Source organism: Babylonia areolata, chromosome 12 (genome assembly GCF_041734735.1).
Source record: "Babylonia areolata isolate BAREFJ2019XMU chromosome 12, ASM4173473v1, whole genome shotgun sequence".
Classification (NCBI taxonomy): domain Eukaryota; kingdom Metazoa; phylum Mollusca; class Gastropoda; order Neogastropoda; family Buccinidae; genus Babylonia; species Babylonia areolata.
Window position 1 is genome coordinate 17,729,921 of NC_134887.1, and position 17,500 is coordinate 17,747,420.

The following is a 17,500-nucleotide window of genomic DNA, read 5'->3' on the forward strand; positions in this document are numbered from 1 at the left end:
CGTTGGCAACCGTAAACGACCACATTGTTTGTAAAACATGCAAACGGAGAGAAATATGACGATCTACTAACCTTTCACCACCACATGTGACCCATGTAGGGAAGGTCGTCTGGATTTGGATACAAGTCCTGGATAGGCTCTAGTGCGCATGCGCAACCGAAACCTTGCTCTCGGGAGTTAAGACTTTAAACAGTACATTTTGAAATTATATTCAATACATAAAAAGCTTGTGTGTTTTACTCTCAGTGTACAGGGCTTTCACTGTGTTCATTCGCCCAAGTGGTCTTTTTCGGAAAATACTAAAATCAATACGACGAGTGGACTTTACAGATCTGTTGGCTGAGCCCTGAAGGTCATGAGCAAAAATCAATTGCGTACACATATTTATACACATTCAAAGCGCGTGCTCATATTCTTCGCGAACGCGAACGACGCCATTTTGTTTCAAATTGTTGACCTGCCCGTTCAATCCTATATTCAATGGACAATACACGATAACATGTGATGGAAAGTTGGAGAAGGAGACCGTTAAATATTTATTCAGAGAAAGATTTGTGAACGCCTCATCACTTACTGGATTATGCCCCAAACTGCCATAAAAATATCCACAGAATCAGTTGAAATTCACAGTTAAAAATTGTAAACCATGCGAGTGAATACCCTTGAACTGATCACGATGAAACGAAAAAATTTCTAGTCTTGACTTTTCTCAAAATGAAGTCCTTTTCACTTCTTACGACGTTTAGAAGTACTTGTACTTTGATCTACATGTTATTAGTTTAACAAAATACTAAATTTTCATATCAACTTTAAAACTATAAAACTAGAATGAACATAAAAGAGAAATTGAATCGACCGTGTCGTACTACATTCCAGGCGGGTGTAACTAAACTTGTACATCTATCTAGATCTAGTGAAAACGGCTAAATGTTGCAGTGTGATTACGGCGATAGCCATTAAAAAGAATTTTTTTATTTTTTGAATGCCCAAAATACACCAGAATAATATGATTTAAACAGCGTTCTCACTGCGAATACCGCAATTGATTTATCGCCCTTTTAAAATAGTATGTTCAAATGTTAAATTTTAGAACGTCAGTTAAGGAGCCACGATAGTGTAATGGATAAGTTAGTTTCTTCTCACCCGAACACGCGGGGTTCGAATCTGGTTGGCACTTAAATTTTTTTTTTTTTAAACGCGAAGCTTTATAATAACAAATACAGAACACATTTTAACGATTAGATTTTTTATTAAGTGTATCACAAGTGAGTCTTGAAGGCCTTGCCTCTCTTGTTTTTTTTTTTTAACTTTCGTTATTCACACGTGCCGTACTCAAAAGTGAAAGAACCTCAGATGTTTATCAGCAAGTAGGTATATATTATTTCGACTACTAACCTTCGCACTAAAGTGTACTACATACAACTAATAATGTTATTAAAAAACAAAACAAAAAAACCTTCTCTGATCGGAGGCAGGCGACTCTCTCTCTCTCTCTCATTCTCTCATTCTCTCTCTCTCTCTCTCTCACACACACACACACACACACACACACACACGCACACACACACACACAGACACTCACACACAGGCAGACAGACACACACACACACATAGACACTCTCACACACACAGACGCACACATACACACTCACACACACACACACACACGCACACACACACACACACACACACAAACACACACACACACACACACACACACACACACACACACACACACACACACACACACACACACCATTAAAAAAAGAAAAAGAAAAAAGAAGATGACGCACACCACCAAAAGAAATTATTCCCCTTCGAACACAAACCGCAAGAGCTGATTTCTTATCATAAAACTTTCTTTTCTTTTCTTTTTTCACACAACAACATTGCCTTGTGAATTATATCAACGATCCTCCGTTCTACCTTGTCAGTAGCGCGCGGAAAAACAACAACAACAACAACAACAACAACAACAACAAAAACCCCACGATTTCTCGATTTCAAACTTGATTACACGGCAGTCAACCACGGAACCCAATTATGGCACTTCTGGCAAAAAAAAAAAAAAAAAAAAAAAAAAAAAAAAAAAAAAAAAACCCGCGGCGGCTTGCAGTTTCCGTGATAATATTTCTCAAGGTGCAAGATTCCTTGTGGGGGGGTAGGGGTGGGGGGTTAGGGGAGTTGAGGAGTAAGTCACCACCAACACACTTCTCTGATGCTTGAACGAACACTTGCCAGAAGAACATACACAAGGGGGGGAGGGGGGGAGGCGTGGGGGTGTGGGGGGGGGGGGCTTCAGTTCAGTAGTTTTAGTCATCGAACCGAATCTTCCTTTCACACACTCCGCCGACAACACAACTCAGGTGGAAAAAAAACAACCACCACCACCACCACAACAACAACAACAACTACTACTACTACTACTAAAAAAAACCCAACTAGCACTACTTCTAACACTGCTCTGCTCAGGTGGGTAAGAGTCCACCCACCATACAGCTTCAACCCGAAGTCAAGTGTTCCGAGACGACGGAGTTTTTCTCTCTGTGTGAACTGGGTGAACAATTAGCAGGAAAGGGATTGAATGGAGTGTGGGGGAGGGGGGGGGGGGGTGTGTGGGTGGTGGGGTGGGTTTGGGAGGGACGTGGGGAGGGGAATGGGGAGGTTTGGCTGGGGGGGGGGGGGAGTAGAGAGGAGAGGTTGTGTGTGTGTGTGTGTGTGTGTGTGTGTGTGTGATGTGGTGGAGTGGAGTGGAGTGGGGGGAGTAAGTGAAAGAACTTCAGAGTTGTAGAACCGGTGTTCCGGTTCTGAAAGCTGTCTCCCCTAAAAAAAAAAAAAGATACACACAAAAAAGACAAAGTCCAGACACTTTTCGCCCGCTTCACGTGAGCATGTTCGTGTGTGTGTGTGTGTGTGTGTGTGTGTGTGTGTGTGTGTGTGTGTGCGTGCGTGTGCGCGCGCGCGTGTGTGTTGTGTTGTGTTGTAGTGTGTGTGTGTGTGTGTGTGTGTGTGTGTGTGTGTGCGTGTGTGTGTGTGTGCGTGTGTGTGTGTGCGCGTGTGTGTGTGTGTGTGTGTGTGCTGTGTGTGTGTGTGTCTGGTGTGTGTCTGTGTTTATGGTGTGTATGTATGTGTGTATGTGTGTGTGCACGCGCGGGCACGTGTATGTGTGTATGTATGTGTGTATGTGTTTGTACATGCGCGCGCGGGCACGTGTATGTGTGTATGTATGTGTGTATGTATGTATGTATGTAGCCTATGTATGTATGTATGTATGTATGTATGTATGTATGTATGTATGTATGTATGCAGGTGTGCGTGCATGCGCGCGCGGGCGCGTTTGTGTGTGTACTGTGTGTGCGTATCTTTTTTGTGTGCACGTGTATTCACTCTGGCTTAAATTTGAATAATAAAAAAAAAACGCACTTTGATATCCCCTTCTAACCCCCCCCCCCCCCCAACTCCCAACCTCCCCCCGCCCCCAACGCTGGGTTACTGCTGCTGGTCAGGTATCTGCTTGGCAGATGTGGTGTAGCGTATATGGATTTGACCGAGCGCAGTGACGCCTCCTTGAGCTACTGATACTGATACTGATACCATTTTCATTCACAGAAGTCAAACAAAATTTTCGCCCGGTGGGGTAGATTTGTTGAGGGAGGGTGGCGGGAGGGGGGGAGATCTAAAGGGGGTTGCTTGTTCACAGGCAATAGTGTTGATAGTCCGCCGTGTTCAGATGTCAACAGAAATGGGCTTTTTTTTCTTTTCTTTTTTTTTCTTTTTTTTTTGCTCGGTGGAGCAAAGGACCTGCCTACCTGTTGTGTAAAGTCTGTCCTGCCAAAAAACAAAAGCAAAACAAAATAAAACCAAACTTTGTTCTTGTTCAAACACGGAGGTGTGTGTGGTGTGGTTATGGTGGGCGCCGGGGTGTGGGGTTGGTCGGGGGTGGGAGGTGGGGCGATGGTTTAGAGGTGGGGGGAGGGGGGGGGGTTGAGGGTTTTGGTAGTGTTGGGGTGGAGGTGGGTTGTGAGTCTGTGTGTGTGTGTGTGTGTGTGTGTGAGAGAGAGAGAGAGAGGGAGAGAGAGTGTGCATGTGTGTGTGCATGTGTGTGTGTGTGAGTGTGTATGTGTGTGTGTGTGTGTGTGTGAGAGAGAGAGAGAGAGAGAGAGAGAGAGAGAGAGAGAGAGAGACAACAACTGACACAACTGAACATGCTCGAACATGATTTATCTACATATCCATAACAATGACAGCAGTTGGCGAAAAAAACCCACACATACACAGACACACGGACACACACACAAACAGACACTCTCTCTCTCTCTCTCTCTCTCTCTCTCTCTCTCCCATCACCGCTTTGCACCCTCACAAATCTTCAACAAAAGATCTCCAACAGTGAAACCACTAAAACAGATTTCTATGCCCAGTAACGATGGGTGGGTCTGTGGAGGAAATAGCTTGTTTGCGGAACGAAAGAGGCCTTCTGTGTGTGTGTGTGTGTGTGTGTGTGTGTGTGTGTGTGTGTGTGTGTGTGTGTGTGTGTGTGTGTGTGTGTGTGTTTTGTGTGTGTGCGTGTGTGTGCGTATGCGTGTACGCGCGGATGTCTGTGTGTGTGCACGCGCTCGCGTGCGTATGTGTGCGTGTGAGTGCGTGAGTGTATGGTGTGTGTGTGTGTGCGCCTATGCGTGTGCCTGTGCGTGCAGATATCTGTGTGTGTGCACGCGCTCGCGTGTGTATGTGTTCGTGTGAGTGAGTGAGAGAGTGTGTGTGTGTGTGTGTGTGAGTGCGCGCGCGCGCGCGTGTGTGTGTGTGTGTGTGACACTGGAGACGTATTGTAGCACGGAGAATGCTCAAACTACAAGTCACTGCTTTCACATGCCTGCCTTTTACATTAAGGAAAAATAATGTCTGTGTCAGGAAGAACAGACAGACAGACAGACAGACAGACACACACACACACACACACACACACACACAATCACACAAGCATCAATTCATTCAAGATATTTTAAGGAACATTTTCGGTGCGGCTTTTTCTTCTGTTACAAAACAATAAAACAAACTGGTTTCTATGGAAAGGTATGGTAAGATTATTAGGTACAGTTTGACACTGGGGTAAGTATATCCTCTTCTTATTCATCTTCGTTCGTGGGCTGCACCTCCCACGTTCACTCGTACGGACACGAGTGGGCTTTTACGTATATGACCGTTTTTACCCCGCCATGTAGGCAGCCATACTCCGTTTTCGGGGGTAGGGCAAGTCTATATATATATATGTGTGTGTGTGTGTGTGTGTGTGTGAGCGCGTGGGCGCAAGGGTGGTTGGGTATGTACGTGTGTGTGATCGTACGTGCGTGCAAGTGTATGCGCGGCGTGTGTATATGTGTGTATATCAATGGACAGAGAGAGACAGAAAGAGAGAGAGAGAGAGAGAGGGGGGGGGAGAGAGAGAGAGAGAGAGAGAGAGAGTCTAGAGATAATTATTCATTGATCAGGCCTTTGACCCATACCAACAAATGTTAAACACATTCAGAGGTGTGGTGTGAAAACAACACAGCAATGATCGATAGTTTACATATTTCTGATTTGGAAAAAGCTTTGTAAATATATAAGTACGTTTTGTACTAACAGGGGTTGTTGTTTTTTTCTTGTTTTTGTTTTTGTTTGTTTGTTTGTTTGTTTTGTTTTTTTTTGTTCGCAAGTAATAGCGATAGCTTGAAGTTGGAAGGACGATTGAAATACTGCTTTGGAATCTACGATTGGATTATTGAAACTAATTAGAAGAGAGAGAGAGGGGATGTGGGTGGGGGTGGAGAGATGGGGAGGCCAAACATGACAAACAGAGCAGGAAACAGAACAGAAGAGTATACAACAGTGCACACCCCCCCCCCCCCACATTCCCCCTCCACACACACCCCTTCCCACACACACACCCCACCCCACATCCACAGATATCACCCACCTTCCTCCAGCACAGCCATCAGGTCGTCCAGCGTCTCACACTCCACAGTGAATAGGTTCTCCACGTAGAACCCTTTGTTCTTGGACCAGCGGACAGACAGGTAGCGTCGGTGGCTGTTGTTCAGTAGGTCTATCACCTGAGGGGGAGACACAGAGAGAGAGAGAGAGATAACGATAACGATAACGATCTTTTATTCAGGTTAAGGCCAAAGCCCCTTACTGAGAGAGATAACGATAACGATGTTTTATTCAGGTTAAGGCCAAAGCCCCTTACCGAGAGAGATAACGATAATGATAACAATAACGATAACGATGTTTTATTCAGGTTAAGGCCAATGCCCCTTACTGAAAGAGAGAGAGAGAGATAATGATAACGATAACGATAACGATAACGATGTTTTATTCAGGTTAAAGCCAAAACCCCTTTCTGAGAGAGAGAGAGAGAGATAACGATAACGATAACGATGTTTTATTCAGGTTAAGGCCAAAGCCCCATAGTGAGAGAGAGAGACAGAGACAGAGAGAGAGAGAGAGAGAGAGAGAGAGAGAGAGAGAGAACTCTGAACTGGTTCAAGCAAAGTCTCATGGTTGTAAGTTTACTCATCATTGAGCAAGTCCAAGGTATGTTGTCAAGGCCAGAAACTTGACGACTTGCGTCGACATTGAACAAAATAAACACTTTCGTGATTCAGCAAGCGATCTTTATTGGCAAGTGTTTTCATTGTTCAAGACATCTTTACAGTGGAAAAAAACAACAACTTATGCATATGATAGAAGAGATGTTCAAGAATCAAAATCCATCCCAAACCCAAAGCATGAAAAATCATCATTTTGGTCTCTTTTGCACTGCCGTGTCCCCCCATAATTCGTGAGGCCATTGACCTGTACACAAACTGAGTTAGCCAAGAATAATGAAGGGGAAAAAAACCCCAAAAACCCCAAAAAAACACAACTAAAAAAACAAACAAACAAGCAAAAAAAACAAAACCCCAACCACAACACAAGAAGACATTGCACCAATGTATACAATACATAAACCATTCATACTATTGTGAGTGTGAGCAACTAATCTCACAATCTTAAGGCGTACAAAAACTGTTCATCGCTGAATCTCTCAGACAGAGAGTTATCTTCGTTCTGTAATAAGTGAGCTAGAGTTTGATGACGTCTATTTATGCAATGCTTTGCAATGTTTGTTTTTTCTTTTCTTTTTTTTCTTTCTTTTTTTTTTATTAAAGCGGAGTAACGTGGACAATCAAAAAAGGAAATGATTTTCGGTTTCTGTGTGGTCACAAAATGGACAGTTATCTGGTTTTTGAGAATATCTGTTGTTAATATTTATCTCAGAGAGAGAGAGAGAGAGAGAGAGAGAGAGAGAGAGAGAGGAGGGGGGGGGGGGGGGGGAGCAGAAAGTGATACTAAGACAAATTAATGGATGAATTTGTAGACAGTTTACAGAAATGCAGGAAATCGGTCACACTTACACACATACGAACGTACACACACACACACACACGACAAATCAAGCAATATCAATTACACTAAAACTGCACAAACCAAAAGTACACACACACACACACACACACACACACACACACACACACACACACACACACTCTCTCTCTCTCTCTCTCTCACACACACACACACACACACACACACACACACACACACACACACACACCACACCACACAACACACACACAGAGGCTCTCAATAGCAACAAAATAATACGACAACGGAGACGACAAGCAAGTAGTAATAGTCGCAGTAGCAGAAGAGCAACAGCGATAACAGAAGGGAGGCCACTCCTCAGTGAGCGTTCCTTCACCACCGCCGAACGCTTACCTAGTTACCTCCCCTATCCTGTTCGTTTTCACCTTGAGTTATTTTGTGAATATTTTGATTTCATTTCTCTTTGCCCTGAGGGCTGGATGTAGGAGGAAAAAAAAGCATATGCATGCTTATTCCATTTACCTCGTTAAAAAAATCGTTCGTTCGTTCGTATTAGAACCCCAGGTAAGAGGCCATGATTACGTTCCCCATTGTAGTTAGTCGGAACAGCAGTTGCCTCCTCTGCTGTTCTGATGGTCATAGTCGGACACGACTGACTATCATAGTGTTAGAACATATTAAACACAAACACCACCACCACCACCAACAACAACAACAACAAACACCACCACCACAACCACCACCACCAACAACAAACACCACCACCACTACCAACAACAACAACAACAATAAACACCACCACCACAACCACCACCACCAACAACAAACACCACCACCACCACCAACAACAACAACAACAAACACCATCACCACAACCACCACCAACAACACCAACAAAACCACAACAACAACAACAACACCAACAAAAACAAAGACCACCACCAACAACAACAACAACTACAAACACCAACAACAACAACAACAAACACCACCAACAACAACAACAACAAACACCACCACCACTAACTACAAACACAACCAACAACATCTACAAACACCACCATCACCACCACCAAAAACAACAAAACAACAACAGCCAACACACCAACACCACCAACAACAAAAAATCCAAGCTTTTCATGTATTGAGCATAATTTCAAAATGTAATGTTTAAAATGAGAAAGATCAGTTTAAAGCAAATTAAGTCCCCTAGCATTAATTACAGAGTAATTTCCCTTTTTTACTATCTGCACCAAAACGTTTGCAAAATAAATAAAACTTCCATGCTTAGCAAAAGAAGTTCCTGTTTGAACCAAAAAAGGATAATAATGACTGCTCTTGTTGTTGGGTCAGAATATCAGATCAAAGTGCCAAGTTTAGAGAATACAAAAAATATAAATATAACAGTAAATGCAGTTTGCATATAATTAGGCTTCCTTAAAAAAAAAAAAAAATGTGCCCATCCCAGAGGTGCAATATTGTTTTAAACAAGATGACTGGAAAGAACTGAACTTTTCCTATTTTTATGCCAAATTTGGTGTCAACTGACAAAGTATTTGCAGAGAAAATGTCAATGTTAAAGTTTACCACGGACACACAGACACACACACACACACACACACACACACAGACAACCGAACACCGGGTTAAAACATAGACTCACTTTGTTTACACAAGTGAGTCAAAAACCACAACAAAACCACAACAGCCACCACACCACACCACACCACACCACCTCTCACCTGCTCATTATAGATCTCCAGGTAAGAGGCCCTGATCACCTTGCCGCCCCCTTGCTGCTTGATCTGCTGGAACATGTACTTGAAGGACCGCTGGATGATGCCGTACATCTTGGGGTCAGGGCTGACCCCCACCTGGTGGAACTGTCACCCCACACAGCAAGGACACGGTCAGTCACACACACATTATCTATCTATCTATCTATCAGGGCTGACGCCCACCTGGTGGAACTGTCACCCCACAGCAAGGACACGGTCAGTCACACACACATTATCTATCTATCTATCTATCAGGGCTGACCCCCACCTGGTGGAACTGTCACCCCCACACAGCAAGGACATGGTCAGTCACACACACATTATCTATCTATCTATCTATCTATCTATCTATCTATCAGGGCTGACGCCTACCTGGTGGAACTGTCACCCCACACAGCAAGGACACAGTCAGTCACACACACATTATCTATCTATCTATCAGGGCTGACCTCACACCTGGTGGAACTGTCGCCCCACACAGCAAGGACATGGTCAGTCACACACACATTATCTATCTATCTATCTATCAGGGCTGACCCCCACCTGGTGGAACTGTCACCCCACAGCAAGGACACGGTCAGTCACACACACATTATCTATCTATCTATCTATCTATCAGGGCTGACGCCCACCTGGTGGAACTGTCACCCCACAACAAGGACACGGTCAGTCACACACACATTATCTATCTATCTATCTATCTATCAGGGCTGACCTCACACCTGGTGGAACTGTCACCCCCACACAGCAAGGACACGGTCAGTCACACACACACATTATCTGTCTGTCTGTCTGTCTATTTGTATTTGTATTTCTTTTTATCACAACAGATTTCTCTGTGTGAAATTCGGGCTGCTCTCCCCAGGGAGAGCGTGTCGCTACACTACAGCGCCACCCATTTTTTGTAATTTTTTCCTGCGTGCAGTTTGATTTGTTTTTCCTATCAGGGCTGACCCACACCTCGTGGAAATGTCACCCCCACAGCAAGGACACGGTCAGTCACACACACATTATCTATCTATCTATCTATCTATCTATCTACTTGGTGGACCTGTCACCCCCACAGCAAGGACACGGTCAGTCACACACACATTAGATATACAATTATAGGATTCAATAAGTTTTTTTTATTTATTTCTTCTTCTTCTTTTTTTATTGAGACATCTTGCTATTGGGCATGTTCAATATATAGGACATCTCTCTCTCTGTCTCTGTCTCTCTCTGTCTGTCTATTTATATATTTGTCTGTCTGTCTAGCTGTCTATCCTATCTATCTATCTATCTATTTGTCTGTCTGACTGTCAGTCTATCTATCTATCTATCTATCTATCTATCTATCTATCTATCTATCTCTGTCTACATATTTGTCTGTCTGGCTGCCAGTCTCTCTCTCTCTCTCTCTCTCTCTCTCTCTCTCTATATATATATATATATATATATATGTCTGTCTACATATTTGTCTGGCTGGCTGTCAGTCTATCTATCTATCTATCTATCTATCTATCTGTCTGTCTGTCTGTCAGTCTATCTATCGATCTATCTATCTGTCTGTATGTCTACACATGTCTGTCTGGCTGTCAGTCTGTCTACCTACCTATCTATATATCTGTCTGTCTGTCTGTTCTATCTATCTATCTATCCATCTGTTTCATCTGTCCATGTAACAAGGTGCACTGTGTCTTCGACGCACACTGACAAGAACGACACCAAACACTAACCTAATTATTCTCTTAATAGAGACACATCAGTCACGTGTCAGCATGTAGACTGACAGAGGACACACTGGTTGACGGACGCTCGCCACAGAGAAAGACAGACAGACAGACAGATGATACACTGTCAAAAGGACACACCATATTTTCCCCACAACTTCACCTGTAAACAAAGAGAAAGTGTTTTCTTTTGTTTGTTTGTTTAAAAAACAACAACAACATATTATTATTAAACATACCAACCTATACACTATAAAATAAGTATTAATAAACTAGTTGATTAAAACAATAATAATAATCATTATTCAGCTGTTTATGACCAGCGTTCCTGAAACAAGCGTTCTGAAGGCAGAGACAATGAGGTATGGGAGGCAACTCCTGTCAAGAAAATTGTATAGACCGTCACGAGTTGCTTGCGCATTGTATAGCTTCCCCTTCATCGATGATTATTTGACTACAGGCATCCAGTCGATTAAAAGAAACACATGCACACACGAGCGCGCGCGCGCACACACACACACACACAACTCTACTACAATATACAACAATACTACACACACACACACACACACACACACACACGACTACACTATACTACACCACACACACTACACTGCACTACACTACACTTCACACACACACACACATAGTGATACACAAACACATACACACACACACGCATAGTAATACACACACACACACACACATACACAAACATCCCCCACCACCTTCCTTCCTATCTCTGCTCCTTACCCCTTCCCCCCCCCCCCCCCCCCCCCCCCCCCCCCGCCCCCTCTCCCCTTACTCTACCCCCAGCCCCCCAACCCCCTTTTTTTTTCATTTCTTCTCTCTCTCTCTCTCTGCTCCACCCCTGCCACCCCCCCATCCCCACCCATTCTTCCCCACCCCCCACCCCTTTTTTTTTCAAGGAACACGAGTCTCCCTCCAAAACAACGTTATCAAGGGGGTGCTTTCACCAATCAAGCGTGTCTATCACTTGTCCACAACGCTGACCGCTTAACAGCAACGGCTGGTCAACCGACGGCCAAGCAGCAAAGGGATATATATATTTTACACACGCTTGACCGATTCTACTGAGTCCGCCGGGGGGGGCACGGTTTGGTGGTGGTGGTGGGGTCACTTTAATCATGTAACTACACCTGTCCACCATTCGACGTCGTCGAACTTAACTGACCTAGTTTGTTTGTTGGTTGTCGTAGGCCGCGTGAGCGTGATGGCACGAGGACGTTCTTTTTGTTGTTGGGTTATTTATTTATTTATTTATTTTGGTTGTTGTTGTTATTGTTGTTGTCTTGTTGTTGTTGCATATCTGTTATTTTTGTGTCAGTGTGTGTGTGTGTGTGTGTGTGTGTGTGTGTGTGTGTGTGTGTGTAATGTGTGGTGTGTGTGTGTGTGTGTGTGTGTGGGGGGGGGGGGGGGGGGGGGGGGGGGGGACTGTATGTCATGTTTATTTGCTTGTTTGTTTATCTATCATCTTTATTGTGTTTTGTTTTCATTTTGTTTAATCAATTGATTAATTCATTTATTCATCTTTAAAAATCATATACACACAGATATATATATATATATATATATTTTTTTTTTTTAATCTTTTTTATTCATTTATTTTTCTCAAGGCCTGACAAAGCGCGTTGGGTTACGCTGCTGGTCAGGCATCTGCTTAGCGGATGTGGTGTAGCGTATATGGATTTGTCCGAACGCAGTGACGCCTCCTTGAGCTACTGATTCTGATACTAATACTGTTGCTGCTGTTGTTCCCCCCCCCCCCCCCCCCGAACAAAAGGGTTTGTGTGTTTGTTTGTTGCCGTTCTTTGACGCACGTCTCTCTTAACGTTTGGCTTCAACAGTATGTATGATAGTCAGTCGTGTCGTGACTATGATCATCCGAACGGCAGTGAGAGGAGGCAGCTAGCTGCTGTTCCGACTATCTCTCTGGGCTCGAATTTAATTTAAAGAGCTGGTCCGACAACGTCAAGGAATGGACCAAAATGACGATGCCAGATCTCCTCACGACAGCTGCCAACAGAAAGGCGTGGCGAGCTATGACATCTTCCTCATGTCCCCCCAACGACCCCAGCGGTCGAGGGAATGGGTGAGTGAGTGAGTGGAGAGTGTCTTGCCCCAAGTTACACCCCCAACTCTCTCGGCCAAGATCGAGGGTTTTAGTAGGACAGTCGGCGTTGGGGATGGTTCCCCAAAGGCCAGCTAGCCCCCCCAAGGCTGCAGCACAAAAAGTCAGCGCAATCTTGCCTCCTAGTTTGGCAGTCCTAGTCCTTCACAAAAGACTAAAGTTGTAAACTGTACCGTGAGTGATAAGAAACTCCAGGGAGAGCTGGACAGTACAAGGTCTTCAGAGAAGAAGTCCCCTCCTCAGTCAAGCGTTTCGGCCCCTTAACTCCTTACACTCTAAGGGGGCCGGGCCGCACCCAGGTCATGACTCCTGGATGCCCTTGTATTGGTGTATGAATTTTAATTGCGGTGGATCGAGAGAGAACCGCTCATCACACAGCTCTCATTTCACTGTTGACTCTGGCTGTAAGTTTACGCTCATTCATTTTCTGGTTTAACTCACTCAGTACGGCCAGTCCTCTCTCCTCCTCTACACAGACCCCTCGGATGTCCAGTGGGTGTCTGAATGACCCAACCTTTAGCTTCCGTCGTCAGAATTGTGGTATTCTTTGTCAACATTCACCTCTTCAGTATAAGAGCCTTCCGCTTGCAATATTTTGATGATGGTAATTGGGGTGAAACGCTGTTAACGTCGTCTCTTTCGCCGTTCGTATGGAGAGAGTTAAACAGCGTTCTACTTGGGAACATAGCACACTACAAACACAGTGGAATTCACCAGGACAACGTGACAGTCTTGGAACTGTTCTTTAACTTTCACTTCTGTCTTTCAGATTTTAGTTTTTGGGGGTGGGGGGTGGGGGGTGGGGGGGGGGGAGTTGAGGTCGCTTTATTTTCGTTTAGTTTTGATTTGATCAATGTGAATATACATATATCCTCATTGGCATGTCTTATAAAGAGAAAGATAGAGAGAGAGGGGGGGAGGGAGAGAGGGAGAAAGAGAGAGAGGGAGAAAGAAAGAGGGAGAAAGAGAGAGAGAGAGGAGAGAGAGAGGGAGAGAGAGAGAGAAACGAGAGACACAGACAGACAGACAGACAGACAGACAGAAGAAGCAACTAAAAATAAAACAAACAACATACATATATTTGAACAAAATAACCAGCAACTATGGCATTAAAGACAACTATGCAACTAAAAAAACAATAATAATAATAATCATCATCATTGTAACTATTGAACATCTGCAAACAATGAAAGCATTATTTTTATATACACCAGTAAAATCCTTAACAATGAAGGAGGAAAAAAAAAGGTAGGAAAGAAAAGACAATTAAAGCACGTGTGCAGTTGCCGATATAAAAAAAACGATACTCTTTGAGGAAAAAAAAATACACGCATGCAGGCACCTGCAAAGACACACACGCGCAAAAAACACACTTGTACGAACACACACACACACACAGACAAACACACACACACACACACACACTCACACACCCTCCCTCTGTGTCTCTCTTTCTCTATCTCTCCACACACACACACACACACACACACACACACACACACACACACACACAATCACCGTCTCACTTACAAGAAAAAAATCTTAACAACTGGACCAAAGAGGAGAAACAAAACGTGTAAAAAATAAATAATTGCAAAAAGATTAACCCCCCCCCCAAAAAAAAAAGAAAAAAAACGTTAGAACGAGTCAATCATTAATTTTGTTATTTTGCACCCGATTGATATTGAGTATTGAAAAACGAAAATGTAGTGTTTAATATCCCGTCACACATAACTGGCAATGGTAGAAATTAACAGTGTTATTCTGTGCAACATGCATCGTTTTTCTTTCTTATTTTTATAAGTGAAGTGAACTATCTATGTTGTACTTGAACGTGCATAACATCATCTCAAGTGCCCATAGTGACCAAAATCCTATGCCACATTCCTGTATTACGATTGCGGGTGTTAATTTCGCGTGAGTTAAGTTGATCTTTAGGGAGGGTGCGGGGAGGGGGGGGGGGTGAGGGGGGGGGGAAGCATGCATTAATTGAAAATAGAAAAAAAGAGAGTGGGCACAGAGAGAGAGAGAGAGAGAGAGAGAGAGAGAGAGACAGACAGACAGAGAGACAGACAGACAGACAGAGAGACAGACAGACAGAGAGAGAGACAGACAGACAGAGAGAGACAGACAGACAGAGAGAGACAGACAGACACAGAGAGACAGAGACAGAGAGAGAGACAGACAGACAGAGACAGAGAGAGACACAGAGAGAGAGAGACAGAGACAGAGAGAGACAGAGAGGTGGATAGATGGAGAAAGATAGTGAGAGTGAGAAATAGAGAGACAGAGAAAGATAGAGAGAGGCAGAGACAGATACATATGTAAAGAGAGAGAGAGAGAGAGGGGTTGGGGGAGAGGGGAGAGGGCGACAGATGGAAGACAGAGAGACAGACAGATAGACAGACAGACAGACACGCAGGAAGAGAGAGAGACAGAGACAGACAAAAAAAAGAGAGTCAGAGACAGAGAGTGAGAGATAGATGCAAAACTGTGCTTCCCATATGATGGCCATAAGTTTTTTTTTTGTTGTTTTTTTCTTCTTCTTCTTCTTCTTCTCATGCACTGTGTGAAGAATTGTGCAGAACGAATTAGCATGCTTATGCTTGTGATCTACAATCACACTGACACCAGGTAAACACCATTAACAACACGCAAACGCTCTCTCTTACTTTATTCTGAACCTGCAGCACCTATACCAAGAAAAAGATAGAGAACGCAAAAATGAACACATTAAATCATCATTAAAAAAAAAAAAAAAAAATCAATCATCATCCAAAATAGAAACGTTATAAAAAATAAAACGCACACATGACCACGATTTAGTCATCACCTAAAATGTAAATTTGATCGAAAAAAGAAAAAAGTGTTCAAACAGTAAAAGAAACACACACACACACACACACACACACACACACACACACACACACACACACACACACACACACACAAATATCATCAAAAACATGACAGATATATATTGTCACACACACACACACACACACACACACACACACACACACACACACACACATTACAAACAAAAACAGCAACAGAAGCTGAAGACAGCATTCTTAATTCTGCAGCAACAAAACTAGGGAAAAGCCTAATTCAAGAAAACAGAAAAAAAAAACCCCAACGAAGGTGGCGTTAATTTCTGTTGACCACGCTCTAGTTGGGAAGGAGTGCAGCATAGAGAAATTTGTTGTTACAAGAGGGTTACACAAGACAAGACAAGACAAGACAAGACAAGACAACGAACCACACTGCAACACAACACAGCACAACTACACTACAACACAACGCAGCGCGCAGAACTTCTACAACACAACACAACAACGAACCACGTTGCAACACAGCACAACACAACACAACACAACACAACACAGCACAACACAACACAGCACAACACAACACAGCACAACACAACACGACACAGTGCAACGTGTTACAACACAACTATCGCAGCACCAGACGGCACAACTGTACACAACACAGTACAACATAATACCTACAACACAACACAACACAGCACAACACAATACCTACAACACAACACAACACAGCACAACACAATAACTACAACACAACACAACACAGTACAACACAATACCTACAACACAACACAACACAGCACAACACAATAACTACAACACAACACAACACAGCACAACACAATAACTACAACACAACACAACACAGCACAGTACAACACAATACCTACAACACAACACAGCACAACATAATACCTACAACACAACACAACACAACACAATACCTACAACACAACACAACACAGCACAACACAACACAACACAACACAGCACAGCACAGTACAACACAATACCTACAACACAACACAACACAGCACAGTACAACACAATACCTATAACACAACACAACACAACACAGTACAACACAATACCTACAACACAACACAACACAACACAGTACAACACAATACCTACAACACAACACAGCACAACATAATACCTACAACACAACACAACACAACACAGCACAAAACAATACCTACAACACAACACAACACAGCACAGCACAGCACAACATAATGCCTACAACACAACACAGCACAACATAATACCTACAACACAACACAGCACAGCACAACACATTACCTACAACACAACACAACACAACACAGCACAACATAATACCTACAACACAACACAACACAGCACAACATAATACCTACAACACAACACAACACAGCACAACACAATACCTACAACACAACACAACACAACACAGCACAACACAATACCTACAACACAACACAGCACAACATAATACCTACAACACAACACAACACAGCACAACACAATACCTGCAACACAACACAACACAGCACAACATAATACCTACAACACAACACAACACAGCACAACACAATACCTATAACACAACACAACACAGCACAGTACAAC

At 43.4% G+C, this 17,500-nt stretch overlaps 1 protein-coding gene across 1 annotated transcript in view; it reads right to left on the bottom strand.

Annotated features, from left to right (window-relative positions):
- Nucleotides 1-17,500, bottom strand: part of LOC143287847 (uncharacterized) — a 200,786-nt gene that overhangs the window by 61,925 nt on the left and 121,361 nt on the right. The window contains exons 7-8 of the mRNA XM_076596086.1: nt 9,153-9,293; nt 5,957-6,092 (exon numbers count right to left, since the gene is read on the bottom strand). Of these exons, the coding sequence (XP_076452201.1) occupies nt 5,957-6,092; nt 9,153-9,293 (277 nt within the window). The remainder of the gene's footprint in view (nt 1-5,956; nt 6,093-9,152; nt 9,294-17,500) is intronic.